Below are 16588 nucleotides of genomic sequence, written 5' to 3' on the forward strand. Positions count from 1 at the left end.
TGTAAAAAGTTCTATCACTCTCTTTTCTCTGTGAAATGCTTTAGTTAACAGAAGGCTTTAGCAAGGACTGCCTTGTGCCAAAAGTAAAGCGTCCTCCTGAGACGAGTGCTTATGTGCTTTTGCAGATTGTTTGAAGTCAGTGGCAATAGCTAGATAGAGAATAAAAAATAAATAAAAAGAAAGGGCAGCCATCACTAGTTAAATACAACTGGATTGCAGTGTTGAGGGTTTTATTGAGTGGGAATTTCAAGACGGCTGAAAATTTTCCTGTGAGTTATTTGTAATTCACTTTGAAATGGAATTTTCTTTTTGGCTGTTATGTTTAAATCGATAAATAAATGCACCTGAATGTTTGTAGGCAGCCTGTTGTATAGACTGAAAATAATATTTAAAATAAATTTGTAAGGTCATCCAGCGTTTCGTATAGGATTACACTGAGAATTGCATTATTTTTTCATGTTTTATTTTCATTTAAAGAGGACTTTGTAAGGTAACTAAAAACCGTAAGATAGGATTAGCAAGAAGATTAAAAGCAAATACATCATGAATAGCAATGCTCTTTTAGATTTCAATTTCAAAGATAATGACTTGGAAGTGGTAAAGTGGAGAAGTTCTGCATTCATCAGTCAGTGGAGAGAGCAAAAGGGTACATTTTCTGTTTTGACTGCGAATCAGGCACCTAAATCAGTTCTTCAGTGCCTGGTTAAACTGAACTGCAGGTGGTTAGAGAATAAGATAAAAGTTTGAGATGCCACGCACAATGCCTTCCAACTGTTTAGTGAATTCAGCCCACAGTTTTTAAGAAACTACTCTACAGTATTAGTCTTAATCTACAGTCATATCACTGGCCTGATAGCAGATCTTAAGATCCAGTTGTTTTGAGCAGCCAGAGGAAATTGCAGTTTCCATGGATGCTGGATAGAGTCCTGCCCACATTATGAAGCTGCAGATCTCCAGTGGTTACGGCTTCTCTCATCACCTCTCCTTTTGTTTGCTCTTCGCTTAGCTGATCTTAACTAGATTTTGCCTGCTATTCTCTACTATACTGCCCTTTGACAGTGTGATGCTTTAACCTCTGCTCTATATCACAAATGAGCAATGCTATGACATTAATCATCCTTTCAATTTTATACTGAATTAAAAAAAATGAATAAGAGATCTTGAACCTCAGTGTTTGTAATTTAGCCTTGACTACACTTAATCACGAGTCATTTACTGTGTAACCTCACATGAATGGTTACTGTTGTTACAGTCCATGACCACTGGGGGGGGGGGGGTGTTTTGAGCCTGTCCATTGGCTGTACTGTACACAATTCACAGAGCGAAAATGTGCAGGCTTACTTCTACTCTGAAAATAAAGAGCTCTCCTATTTCTCTATTAGCTCTCTCCTGTTATTTTAATTTATGTTGATATGTATTGCAAACACAAAAAGAGAGTGTGACAATGAAGGTTAATTTCTGAACTGTCGAAATGGTGTCAGTCGTGGCTTTGAACTGGAATTAAATCCAAATGATTGTATGATACACAGATTAGCATTGTAATCTAATCTGGTTTTAAAGATAAGAATACAATCCACTTTATAGAAACTGAAATGAAAGTGAGAAAATTATATCGCATTGGAATTCACAAGTTTATAATCATGAGGGAAAAAACTGTAATAAAACCAATATTGGTCATACACTGATAACCTGGTCCACTTGCTGCTTGAGTTTAAGGTTGTTTTTAAGATTTATTAGCATGTTGATTTAGCCATGTTTTTTTTTTTCTCCCTCAACCCTATAGCATCTCCTTGCTAATACTAACAGCCATACGTTGAGGCTAATTTGTTTAGCTACAGTTGTGATAATGCCCATCTGCTTCACCCGGACCACTCGATGTACAGTATCTCTCTCAGTACTCGACCAGGGCTTCGCAAAACCTCCTGCAGTTTATTCTTTCACTGCCCACACACTGCCATCCCAAACACTGCAGCTCTTCCTGGCCGAAACCCAATCCCAGCCAAATTAACCAGCCCTCGATCAGGGAGATTAGATAACCCTCTTGCTGAATAAGGCTTTGGCTCGTGTGAGGGGTTTTTGCTTTCTTCCGCCCCTTTCCTTCTATTCTCTTCTTTTGTTCAACTTCTTTTTTTATGGTTTTTGTTGGTGACCCTCAGCATACAAAACAAAAAGCCCCAGAGAAAGTGAGAACACGCAAAGCTAAAACACTTGAAACATCACAGAGACTCAGAGGGGGACTTTTTGAAGTGGTGGCACTAAATTATTTTAGTCATCTATTGTGGTAAGATGATCTTAGGTTGACAGGACTTGTGATCAGATGGGATTCCAGGCCATAAACGCAGAGATAAAGCTGCCATAAACGCAGAGATAAAGCTGCTGATTCCGATGGGATTGGACTTGATACCTCCTAAACTGTTTAGTGTCAAAAATGGAAGGGGAATTGCTGATTCACTCTGTCGTAATTGGGTTATCAGGTGCATTGTAATGTTTAATGGCAGGTAAAAAGACTTAAGTTCTCACATGACCCTTTAGTGATTGTTTGGTAAGAAGATGTAGTCTGGAGGGAGGTTAGGGTTATATCAAAACTGGAACAGAGTGTGAGTGTGAACTTTTTTGTCAACAACAACAGATGTTCAGATATAGTCATGAGACCTCCATCACTGCAGTCCAACTGTGTGAGGATGTTACAGCTCTCTGCTGAACTTGCAATTTATTACACCTACAGCTGTCTAACAACTTAACAGCTCTTTCCCCCTTCCCCTCTGCTTTACTCTGACTCTTTAGTTCTGTCTCTTTTTATTTTAGTAGCTTATTAATGGTGGAGTAACACAATTTATTCTCTCTCCTTTCAGATTCGGGTAGATGGTCCTACCTATGGCGCTTTACAGTACGAAACCATCCAAGTTGTCGACAATGGGCAGATCCTGCGAGACATGGCTTTCTCTTCAGATCAGCACTTCTTGTATGTGATGTCAGAGTCACAGGTGAGTCGCTGTTATCATTTGCCCAAAATGCATCACGATTTACGCAGCATGTGGAAGCTGGGAAAGAAGGAGAGATGAAATTATACCAGAATTTAGGGGTTTCACTTACTGTGATTACAGCCTGAGAGGTGCGCTTGGACAGCCAAAGAGAGAGGGGGGGGGGGGCATTTTACATCGTAAAAATGACATGTGATGGATTGGTGGATTGGACTTTCACACACTGTGTGTATCCAAAAATACACACACGATTTACACATCAGGAAATGCTGGCTCAAAATGGCCCAATTGGTGTAATGGAGTAGATCTGGCTCTGTCCCGGATATCGTTAGCACTACTGAAGCTTGTAAATCTCAAAATCAGAAAAACACTGCGTGCACTTAGTGCTGTAAAAACACCCTTACACAGATAACCTGTCATCAGGTTTGCAGCTCAGGCTTTTATTTTTGTGACATACCTGTAAATAATGCTTTTCATATTACCCAACCCAGTGTTTTATGCCGCCTGCATTGTGGTATACAATGTTTATCATCCAGGGAAAAATTATCTCTGTTGCATTAATTCAAAATAACACTTAAAATGTTATGTAACTATTAGGTGTTTTAACCTTTGACCTCTGACCCCTGACCCCTAGATGAGGTTCTCCCCTCTTTTATATCAGCGTAAACACTCCTGACTGCACTTAGCAGGCTTCTAGCTCTCTCCCTCACACACACACATACTTACAAACACTTTAAGTATCCCGATACTTTGTTTGAATATTATGGCAAATTCAAGATGACGTTTTTACCCACAAATCCTTTTACTTCAATACAAAGCTGCTGTAAAGCCACACTCAGACCTGAAAGCGGATACATAGCCAATGTCAACATTTATAGCAATGGCTATAAATCTGAAATCTCATTCAGTAAAATCCACTTCACTAGCAGTAAGGGTCAGTGAATGGCATCCTGGGATTTGGGACATTGGCTGGACACGGCTTGTAAATTGCCTAGTCTGCAAAAAGTTACTAATGGATAGTTGTCTTTGGACACTCTGTCTGTTAGTAAGCTCAAATAGGTTCACATTTACAGTTAGGTGGATTTTTGCAAAACAAAACCTAGCAATTTCATGTGTGGGCAAAAGATTTCACAATGCAGATTCACTGTGTTGACATCAATACAGATGTTGGACTAGAATCTAGACTGTTTTAGGTCACTCTCACCAACTTTAGCTATGCTGTAAACATAATTTAAAACCAATTGAAAGTGTGGTTTAAAACTAGGCCATGATCATCGACTCAAGTCTTATGGGAAAGGAAAGATGTTTTCTATGACGTGAATAAATACTTGAAGTGGACCTGTGGTACTTTGCCAGTGAATAATCTCACCCTGTTGCAATTAGCCTATTAGCCCAGTTAGAGAGTTGTCGTCTGGTTGCTGTTTAGTCCCAAACATCAGGGGATCACATCTACTGGGGAATCATGCATATATTTAGAAGCTATTTAGTGAACATGCATTCTATCGTCCCACCTGTAATTCTGCCCGCACTGAAAGATTTATTCCAGTTTGCTTTAAAATTTAATGATCTGTGATGTAACACAGTGCTTCTTGCATCACTACCATCGCTGCTGATTCTACAGAACCACTGTAAACCAAATAAAATTTGACCTCAGTTATGATCTTGAATGAATGTGATTTAAAATATTGGCAAGATTGTGTTGTCCTCATGCCTGGACATAAGTGCGACTAGTGTAGTCTGATTTACTAATTCATTTTTTGTCAACTTTTTTTATGAATTACAGAATGGTTCGCACGTCATCCATTTTAATAATAAATCTGATAAGATCTGGTAAATCTTTTATTGAATAAACCCTAAATCATTGACTCATTGAACTGTTTTAATGTTCTGATAGTTTTAAGATATTTGCATGAATTCAGATCTTACTCATACTTGGTTTTCTTCTGTGGTTAAACTTTTGTTTGTTTTGCCATGAACAACAGAGAGACGTGCCATTTCTTTTTTGGCTTGTTTCTTTCAGTCTCTACCACTCTCACAGTTTGACTCCAGCTCTGTGGTTGAGATGTCCGCATTAATATTTATGACTGATAACAAAATGCAGAAATTCTCATGACTGTCTCTGCTTCTCCATGCTTGTGCACACACACACACAAACCTGTATCACTTAAAACATTTACCACTTTCTCTTTCATGTACCTTAAACTCCCTCTTTCACACACTTATCTTTTTTTGTGTGTGTTTCTTTTATGTGGTGTTACTGTGGTCTCGGTTATGATAAAGCTTGGGGGCTACTTGGAAATTCAGCATTATACACCTGACTAAATTAACTGTACACGCAAGGAAAATTAGTAAGTTAGTAAGTACGTTTTTTTTTGTTAAACTTGTAATAACCCAAACAATCCAAAGTTTAGTGTATGCAAGAACAATCATGAGCACACACAGTCATACAAATTCCCTGCAGGAGAGAGGAGCAGAAAAACAAGAGCAGTAGGTCGATAATCTCCTGCTGGTCCAGCCTTAAAGGCAGAAAGAGAAAGAGAAGGAGGGAGGGAATGAGAGGGGATTGGAGGCAGTGAATGATAGTGTTTGGGAGCGGAGGAGGTATGGGTTATGTGTGTGATTATGGTAGATTGGTTGAACAGAGCTCAGGTTGTGTTGGGGTTCAAGATCCCATGGTCCTCCACATTGAGTCATTGCTGAGGTCAGCTGTAAGTACAGCACTGATCACACTTCGCATTATACCAGGCCTGTTGATATCTAGGTTATACTGTATGAGCCGTCGTATACATGAAATCCACTACAGTAGACTGATCTTACTTTAAGTAATTTTTATTTTTAATTACCAAGTGTCAATTTTGACACTTACCCATAATTCCATATTCCAATTGCATAATAGATGGGAGGTAAAAATCCCATTCATTTTGTCCACAGAATTGTTTTGTCGCAGAATTGTTTAACAGTGGAATGCTTTGTGAAAACTTCAATACTCCTGATAATTTTTTTTATAAATAATAATAATAATAATAATAATAATAAATAAAAAATCTCACCAAAGCAGGAATCAAATCAATCAAATATATACACAATAAGTATCTCAAATCAATAGTATACAGTACGGTTTATACAGTATTTGATTTATATTGGGTTAATTGGTTATATTGGGTTTAGGTTCGTTTAATGGCTTATAACTCTTGAACTAAGATGGAATGTAAATTCTCTTCTTGCTTTGAACTAAAAAGAGACATTTTAGTTTGTTTCTATATGATAAATCATGCATTATAAAGGTGGTACACTTGGATAATTAATAATATAGATGATTTAAATGTTTCTAATGAGTTAGAATAGCTGGGGACATTCTGTTATGTTTTATTATAAATTTTTAAGTTGACTTTATTGACTTAATTAGTTGGGTGGGGAGGGGGTTACTTTTACCTTTACTGATCAAAATTTTTTTCTAAGTCTGTCTCTCTCTCTCGCTCCCTCTCTTACTCTCTATTTCTAATTAATCCCCTGATTATCCCTCTAATTAAATCTGGCTACTTTCCTGTATCATTTTAAACAGCAAGATAAATGCGTCTTTTTAAGGAAAGGGCCCAGACTGTCTGTTGAGAGTGAAGCAGATTACAGTTATCAGAGCTTGCAGCTAATTATTGCGCTTGGCTTTTTGTCCACGTTTGTCATCCATTCTTCTAGGGCTAAGTGTTTTTTATTGTAACTTTAGACAATGTCAGCATCGGGCGCGTGTGTGTGGTCAGAGGGACAGCTGTGAGCGCTAATGACAGAGCTATAGTTCCTCCTGCATTAAATGAATGACAGGGAGGTTCAGAGCTCAATAGAGATACACAAATTGCTGGTCTTGGCACATTAAAGCCTTTTGTTCTGTCCATCCAAATGGAAGTTGTGTTCTTCTCTCCCGCAGTTTACTGTCATTTTACACTGGATCTTCGGATCAGTCTTTTGTGTGTAATTTGTATGCCTGGGTTTTGTCCTGTCTTAGAATGTTCTGTCCGCAATTTAAGACAAGTGCTGCTTCAATGGCTTCATTTGAATCTTAAGAATCAATGATGCTCGTTTTCCTTATTTTCTGAGAAATTAAATTGATTTTCTTTGTCTGTGTTTCTCATAACAGCTATGTCACAAAGCTACACTCTCATGCATGCAGCATATTCATAATTCATGTAGAGCAAGTTGAAGCTGCAGGTAGTATAAGTGTTAATAATTTAAAGCATTTCTCACACAAGCCAAACAGCTCAAAGTCCAAATCTTTTGTTGCAGATCAGCTCTGGGCATTCATTGGTGGGATAAGGCATCTGCCACCTCATCAGAAAAGGTTTCATAAAGACAACCTTTCATTTCAATTACGAGCTGCCATTTAATGACTGTCCCATATGCAGCATTCGCCACCAATCCCCCAGTGTGACATCGGGATCTTGAGAACATTTCGTTGTGGTATTGCAGTGGCCTACTTAGACCGCAGCCCATTGTGTTTGAGTCAATAGAAGTACACTTTCGGGGGAATTTTAATTAACGTAAGCAAAGGAACTTCTCCTGAAATACTGATTTTGATTAAAGGGGGTTTTGAGTGAACAAAAGCATCAGTTTGCGAGCACACATACAGAAGAACACTTGCAACAAGTGTGTGTAGTTACTGTATACTGTAGTTATACTGGACATAAAATGCAGCAGTAGTAGAATTTTGCTTGGTTGATTTCCCCAAAGCATATAAACAAATCGGTGTTGTTTCATAATGCTTTTGAGTGACCCAACACAGCAACATTGGCCCAACAAATGGCATGAGTTTGACTAACCAATGGAAGGCAAATCCGTTTGCGCTACTAGTAGCAAAAAAATCACCCACTTCACCTTTAAAAACAATAAAAGTCTATAATATGTCCCTGTTAAGAGAAAAGCAATAAAAGGTGAGAGGGAGGGTGTTGTTAGTTTAGCATGTGTGTGTTTGTGACTGCCCAGATCTGTTTTCTATAGTGATGTGGTTCCTGGGTTTGGTTGCCTGTAGGCCTAATGATGTCGTCTGGGCAGAATCAGCTCTGATATGTTTGTGACAGTTGGAAGGGGAGTATCAAGGATGTAAATCCAGTTAGTGCACAGAGTGGCTGGGTTCACAGCACACATAATTGCATTTTCTGTCTGTGAAGCCAATAGGGCCTTGCAGGGCACAGCCCGATTAACCATGACTATGACTAGCTACCAGACCTGAGCATCCGCTGCGGTTTTAGGGAAAGATGTTTGTTAGATTTGGACCAAATGTGTACTGAAAGATAGAAACAAGCCCAGCTATGCGGAGACTCACCTAATAGTAATGAATATTGTAGGAATACAGTTATTCTTGCTTTATATAAAAAAAAAAAAAACTTTCAGTTCAAATATAAAGATGATTATAAGCAGGCCATTATTAATTTTCAAAAGGTATAAACACAAAGCAGACCAACATCAGCTGAATTGGATTGAGCTATAGATGTCAATAGGAGTTCTCACAATGGTAAATATTAATGTGTTAGTGAGAATGTGTGTAAACTGTAGATGCTTTAATGAAGGATGTATTTTTATCTCATTGTGTATAAATATATTGCATTCTATGTACGTTTATGAGATGATTGTTAAGGTCGCAACAGCTCAGTGCTGCTGTGTTTGTAAGTATAAGAGACAAGAAAATAACAGTTCATATAACCAGTGTTCATCTTCCACTGACACGCTCCCTATACACACATAAATGCACTCTTCATGACCTCCTCTGATACCCAAATGACAGTGAGCCAGGCTCTGTGTATGTGTGTGCTAGCAATGAGATTCACTTAAGATGGACATTGATGGATTAATTTCATAAATCAGTTATGATGGGATGTTGTCATCTGTCTTCTGCTTCACTGGTGGTTAAACGTCCAAAATTGGGAAAACACAGAAAGGGAGGGATACACGTGTGTGTCTAAGGGAAGATTTCATTTAAATATGAGTGTGTGCTTTTATTGGTGTTCACTACAATTTTTGTGCTTGTCACTTAAACATTTTATTGTAGTCCATTGATTTATTTATTTATTGCTCTCTGATCCCTAGCAATGCTAGAGCTGGTCCGTGATTGGCTGAAGTTCAGCTAATGTTTGTTCAGCAGGTGATTGGCTGGGTCGATCTTAGTGTGTTGAATGGCAGATATCGTTCTGTCACAAAACAACAATGTTGCTTCTTCCTGAAGCCTGTCGATTCTGTGACACATTGCTTCTTGCAAACATGACATTGTGCCACTGATAAGGGCAACCGTCTCATGCACACATTTTTATTTGTTTATTTTTATTGATGTTGGATTCAGGTTTTTATACTGAGATTAAAATGTGTATATATTTTTATCCCCTACCCATAAACCTAACATTTACAGAAACCTTTCCAGAAATGTTTCATTTAGACACCTCACCCAGTCAGACATGTAAATAGTCTTGTATTTAAGCTGTTTCTCTAATCTGAGTAATTTTCCAACTTCAAACGAGTTGGCTTGATACTGTATGATGTCCAAAAATGCTGTCCAGATAGGCAGCTTACAAGGGTTTAAACCCCAGCCATGTATTGTCACCTTTAAAGCTAGTTCAGCATCAGTATGCCTTGAACTTTCGCCTTGACTTTGAGTGAGTCAGAGGAAGTTTGTTAATGCCAGCAGAGGAGCGTTGAGCTACAGATGAGCCCAGTGGATTAGACTCCATAATAAACCACAGCTCAGCTCCGAGATGATTGAGAAACCCTGCTAGTCACTCAGGTCTGTGGGATTTACTGACGGATTTCATGAGGAGAGAAAATGGAAGAGGATGCTATGTTTGATTAGGTTTGTAGGGTGACTAAAGTGGACTTTAATGACCAGGTATTACAAAACAGGTGATGAGAATCCCACTTTTAAATTGAAACGCAGTGTGTCATTCTTTAGCCATTATTGTGGAAGTTCTTATATTTAAGTTCTATTTACATGCACACTCACACAGGCGTGCACTCTGTTCCACAACATTACTATCATCAAGAATGAGCCTATGATGTCATAAAATGCTGTCTTCGTAGGCAGTTAGTTTTTGAAAGAGAAAAGAGAGATGCCCCTCTCGGAGTTAACGGCTGCATTAATCTGTTGGGCAGCGTCATTTGTCAGTTTGCCTCATTATCTGCTGGTCTCAATCCTCTTACAGAGCTCTCGGATAAATGACTTATAATCTAACGGATTTATGACATAATGAGATTCCTGTGTCTGCGCCTCTCCTTTTCCAGCTTGGGAGGGCAGTGGGAAGTCCTCTTTCTGGACACATTTGTCTTCTTCCTCCTCCTGTTCTCTCCATCTCTCTCTAGCACGATGGGGAGTGTGTTAAAGCACGCTCTGTTCTGGGCCGCTGAGACAGGGTGCAGACAGCAGAGAGCGCACATTCTCTCTACACAGAGGCATATTACAGTAGTGTGTGCTACATAGGGTGACGCAATTCCTGGTTTGATTCCCGATCCTTTTTTTTCGTTTAGATTTTTTAATTGATTTTACATTTAGATTCGATTCGTGTGGATATATCTCTTATACTTATATTGTGTATTCTGGTTGCACTCTTATCTAATAAATTATACTGCACCTTCTACCTTTACAAAACATTACAAAAAATAATAATAATAAAAATAAAAACTTTTTACAGTTCAAACTTTACAGTTCAATTGCTATTTAATACATGCTTTTAATTTATAATGGTTCTTTAAAAGGATTCTTAATATAATATAATATAATATAATGTAATTTGACCAGCCACAGTCATCTAATAGTGATTGTTGTAGTTTTAACATTATTATGAGGACATCAAAGATCACAATCTCTACGTTGCGCTTGAAAAGTAGATCGTAGACATCTTCAAGATAGATCACAATATAAAATCGACAAATCGCCCACCTTTACACTTGACCTTTAAGGTTAGGGATGTAAACACCATTTAGAGATGTGAATATAATGGAGACTTGGGGGTGGAGCATTTTGGGCCAATAATGATCCAGACTAACCTAGCAACTCCTTACAAACCACTCAAAACTCCTTAGCATAAGCATTGCTATAACTTATCAGACATGCTAGCATTGTGGCAGTGGGTTGTGCACGGGCAGGCACCACGCTCATATTCTACAAGAAATGTAAAAATCTCATATTATCAATATTATTCAAAGAGAGGTATTCAGACGGTTGACTCTGCTTCTGCCCTAAAAATAACCTGCTTTTCACATCATGTGATGATAGGGTTTATGCCTAGCTGAATGGAGAATGTATAAACACGCACGCACATCCGTACACACAGAAGACATCATCTGTTGGTTGTCTTATTCATTTCATGTATTTTATTTTTTAATCAATCATGTTTGCCAGATGCATACTGCTCTGATGCTTTGTGAAAGCTCTTGCACACACACAGTGAGACACATGCCTTTCAACAAGTGCAACAATCTCTTTCATAAATAAGAAGAAAACCTGTTGAATCAGAGGGGAGATTTTCACTGGCAGCTCCTAAACCCTTATCATTTTCTAAAGGTAATGAGAGTCAATCTCCCGCTCTGCTCACCAAGGCCTAACCTGAAGTCTCTCAGGCCCTCTATGCTAAGGCAAGCGCAGTATCACAATGCCTGATAATTTACCTCTTCATAGCTGTGAAATGGAGGAAGGGAATTCAGGTGTGGAGCCGGGGGAGAAACAGGGGCTTTGCTTTGGCTAACAGCCATCATGTGTGCGTGATGAGAGAAATGACTTTTCTCTTGGATTTTGAACCTCATTCTTGTACATGGCAGTGAGATCATGTCATCTGAAGCACTCTTCCAAAGGATGTCCTCTTTCAGTCACAACCTCCTGACCTCTCTTTTTCATGTCTTACTCTTTATCTTCCTCTAATAGCTGTAAATAGAACTATTCCTTTAAAGCCATTCAGATGAATGTTTTTTTCTTTCTTTCTCTCATTTTCTAAGAATCTTTAGATATTTAATGTAAATCCCAGTCGAAAATCAGAGGGCAACATTAGATACGGCTTAAATGGATGTGCTTTTAAACAGCGGAGCATAGTGAAAGGAGTTTCTCGTCTTGTCTTTGTGTCAAAAGGCCAGTTTAAGTTTTTTGCAGGGCTATGAGGAGTAATTTAACTCTTAATGTGTTCAAACTCTTATTGTAACAAAATACATAATGTGATGTAATTCAGTCTTCAACATAATTTGGACTTCAATTAATTCTGTTGCTTGTCAAACACAAAAGTTTTCCCTGTACTTGCACAGTCATATGACACAGTTCCAAAATTGTGCATTTTGACTATGAACCCAATGGGATTTTCCTTCTTTCCTCTCTATTTTCTTTTGAGCTCCCAATCTCTGTCATGGGCCGAGCTTGTAATTTTACTCATGTAATTAATTTCTGTTGTGCCAAATGCCTAAATTGTCATTACTGGCCAATAGTAGTCCGACGGCATTTAGCAGTGTTAAAAAGAGATTTTCATAATGATTTATTCTCATTGTACACTCTGAGATGTAAGTTTGAGTGGGAGTATTTAATCAGATCAGGTGCCTCTGTAAAAAAATAAAGAAATAGACAGCAGTAGATAATATGTCTGGAATTTTTTTTCTTGGGTGATTTGAGAAAGCACTGACAAAAATCACTCAATGAATGCTGAAATGCTTCTTCTTTTTTTCGTTTTGCTCACATCCCATCGCAAAACATTTACCACCTGAATAGGCATCATGACGTTTTGATTTAGTTTTCCTTCATTGTTTCGAACTCTGTAATATTTGTGTCATGTGTCCAAATTATTTCGCATAAATGTCACTGAGATATGTGTAAGAATGTTCCAGAAAGAGAAATAGTTTGACAGAACTTCAAGGCACAGCAAGAAGTAAATACGCTGATGGATGAGGGCTGACAACAGAACAAGAATAAAGTGCTTAAATATGAGCCTGCTTTTATATAAATGTTATAGTCAAATCTTGATCTTTAAAATGCCTTCTCACTCTCAAGCATGACTGAATTGGAAAAAAGGCCCATTTCTTTCTTAAAAAATAAAAATGCCAAATAAAGAGGCCAGTGATGATGTCATCTGTCATTTATCATGTCTGACCACTCTGGACCTATCGCTTCTCATCTAAGCTGTGACTGACAGTAGTCATCCACCAGTGACAAGTAATCAGTCAAAGCAAAAGAAAACTGATGGCCCCGGGCCATATCCATGGAGACAGGAATGGCTATTACATGTGTATTTCGGTGCAGATCTCTTTTTTGGTTCGACTTTGGCCCTGTATGTTTCCCGACAGCTCCACAGCGCCTCGTCTTCTCTCAAGTGTTAATTGGCTGTAAATGGGAAGGTGCGCTAGCTTGAGTTGATGACCTAGGATGAGCTCTCTCAGCAGATCCTCATCCCACTGTATGTGACGAAATGCCACATTTGGCAGATGTGTGCATGTGTGTTCTCATGAACAATATGTCCTTTGCCTTTCTTGAAGTCTTTTTGCTTTCTATTTGAGCTAAAGTACAAGCTATTATCAATTTCACACTGGTTTTTAGAGAGATAAATAAAGTCTTAATTTGAAATCTCAGCCGATTAAATTTCTCTAATACAGATTAATTAAAAACTGAGGAATGCTGTGTGATCCACACATTTCATTGAATGACCGGAAGGTGTTAATTTTCAATGAGATTTGACAGTATGAGCCTTTATGATGAGTTCAGCTTGTCCACCTCCAATGTTGTAGCCATTGTGAACACACCTTGTAAGAGAGACTTAAGTCTCACTCCACACATAACTTAATCTCTCTCTGTTTCTCTGTTTGCAGCTAACCCGTGTCCCAGTGGAGGCCTGCGAGCAGTATTCGTCCTGTAAAGAGTGTCTGGGATCTGGAGATCCTCACTGTGGCTGGTGTGTGCTTCACAACATGTGAGTACAACCCTCCTGTACACCCATATGTAGACAAATTCCTGAGGATCATATAAATGGAGTACAGTATGTGTACTAGATGTTGGTTAAAGGGATAGTCAACCTAAAAAAAAAGAAACTTCTGTCATTATGTGCTCAACCTGATATTGTTCCAAACATGTATGACTTTCTTTGGCCTGTGGAATGTAAGATATTTTTAAGAATGTTGGCAACCAAACTGTTTCCATTCCCATTGACTTCCATTATTTCCATTATAGAGTGGAAGCCAATGGCGGCAGAAACTGGTAATCAACATCTTTCAAAATATCTTTCTTTGTGTGTGTTCTGCAGATTAAAGAAATGTATACAGATTTGGAATGACACAAGGGTATATTTATTTTTGGGGCGGCAGTGGCTCAGTGGTTCATGTAGGTTGTCTACAAACCGGAAGGTTGGTGGTTCGATCCCCGGCTCCACCTGACCAAGTGTCGAGGTGTCCTTGAGCAAGACACCTAACCCCAGCTGCTCCCGACGAGCTGGATGGCGCCTTGTATGGCAGACACCACCGTCGGTGTGTGAATGAGTGAGTGGATGGGTGAATGTGAGGCAAATTGTAAAGCGCTTTGGATGGCCATGTGGTCTGTTGAAAGCGCTATATAAATGCAGTCCATTTACCATTTACCATGACACAATTTTTATTTTTGGGTGGATTATCCATTTAAGAGGCATGTAGCATGATATGTTTACTCATTTAGAGTAATTCAGATAATTCGCATTTAAGTGTGTGGCCCTAGAGATTGGAAACAGTTCTCACATTTTTCCTTATAATGGATCTCAGACATGTGCACACACATGGAAACACATAAACACAAATACTTGTACACAGCCACCTTTCCACCCACTGTGTAGAAAGTGAGGGAGATGGATGCTTCATGGCCTCAAGGGATGGCCATATTTCCCACTCCACTGTAAATAGTCCTCTTTTGAGGACCCCAGAGGTGTGTGTGTGTGTGTCTGTGTGTGTGTGTGTCTGTGTCTCTGTGTGCGGCATTGTGATCTCAAGCTATCTCACATCTTCATATTCAATGACATTAGGGCTATCACTTTTAGTTCGAAAATTGATTGCACAATCGATCGGACCAACCAAAAAAAGTTTCGAAAATGAAAATAGGGAATCGATTTTAACCAAATATGTACCCTATTACTTAGAAAATACCAGCAATTTTACGCGCTTGGGCGTTTACAAGACTGGGTGAAAGCGACCTCTTACGCTGCGTTCACACCAAACACGAATAGAGGGTCTGGCGCAAATGATTCAATGTTAAGTCAATGTAAAGACTAGACCCATGTGCGTCTGGAGGTCTCGCTCAAAAGTGACAGCCCTAAATGACATCTAGGTCTTAAAACACTCTTAACACATATGCACACACCACTAAGGAGCAACAAGGCAAGAGAATGTCTAGCAGACATTTGCTGTGTTTCAGACCAAAAGCATTGTTACCCTCTTATAAGTGCAGGAGAAAGAGAGGGAGTGTGAGAGGAGGTAAAGAGATGTGTAGAGATTCAGAGCCTATCTCTCTCTGTCTCTCTCAGGGCTTTTGAGTACTCTAAATGCCACATGGGCCATAGGCATGGTGTTTGCCACATATCTGCCCAAGGTCAAGCATGCTTACAATCTCACATTCATCTGTCTCTCAACTGCTAGCTCTCTTAATTCTCTCTCACTCACTCTTGTGTTATAAAAGTGAGAGTTGCGTTAGTGCTGGACAGTGAGACGTGTTCGTGTGTATGTATCGTTTCCTCCTGAGATGTGTGATGGTTTCGTTCTTGAGCTTTGCTTCTTAACATCAGCTCTACAGTGCTTCCTGATCCAGTCGATGTTCATAGGATGAGCACAGGTGAATTGAGCCACTTTGTACTTCTTGTATTAAAAATGAGCAGACTGTTTTTTTTTGATGTTGTTGTTGTTGTTGTTGTTGTTTTATTTAGCCATTTAGCAATTTTAACAAATTATTTGGTAATTTATTTGTTTTCATTATATCATTATATGTGTATCCTATAATATTTGTTCATTCTTTTAGCAATGACATATATATCAATGATATATATATCTTTTTTTTTTTTTCTCATTGTTGTTTGATTAATATGAATAGCAGACGGGAAGAATATTGGGCAGCTTCCCCTTTAAGACCGAAGTCCAGATCCAATATACTGTTACGTATGGGTTTTCTTTTTCAGCTGTTTACTCTCTTTTAAGACCTGAATCACTGTGTTTATGAGGATGCTTGCAAAGATGAGGATGCTGATGCATATGAGTGTGTTTATGCAATCATTCAAAGCCAATAAAGAGGCAAAAAAAGGGGGGCTCCTCTCACACAGAAACAGAGATGTTTAGCTCTGTTTGTGTTTAAATGTGTTGTAAATTTTTTTTTAAAACTGCATTGCTAAAGAACACGTGTCCACGCTACAGATGTACAGAAGTCCCTAGTTTAGGAACAAGCTCGTTGTTTTTTTGTCCTGGCTAGTTCTCTACCTGGTTCTGTCTCCCTTTTACGCCCTGTGGTAGCGTGTAAAGATCGAAATCATCCAAATGATGAAAAAGTATTACCATAAATAATGTATATTATGTATATTGTGACACTACTGATAGAGCATAATATGAAACACTAGACTTTTTATTTTGTTCATGATCCGATATATATCATCATATCGCACATCCCT

At 38.7% G+C, this 16588-nt stretch overlaps 1 protein-coding gene across 2 annotated transcripts in view; it reads left to right on the forward strand.

The window, feature by feature from the left end:
- Positions 1-16588, forward strand: part of LOC127975324 (plexin-A4) — a 180209-nt gene that overhangs the window by 102423 nt on the left and 61198 nt on the right. For both annotated transcript variants that reach the window (XM_052579295.1, XM_052579286.1), the window contains exons 4-5: positions 2853-2984; positions 13788-13888. In XM_052579295.1, the coding sequence (XP_052435255.1) occupies positions 2853-2984; positions 13788-13888 (233 nt within the window). The remainder of the gene's footprint in view (positions 1-2852; positions 2985-13787; positions 13889-16588) is intronic.

Source organism: Carassius gibelio, chromosome A4, assembly GCF_023724105.1.
Source record: "Carassius gibelio isolate Cgi1373 ecotype wild population from Czech Republic chromosome A4, carGib1.2-hapl.c, whole genome shotgun sequence".
NCBI lineage: Eukaryota > Metazoa > Chordata > Actinopteri > Cypriniformes > Cyprinidae > Carassius > Carassius gibelio.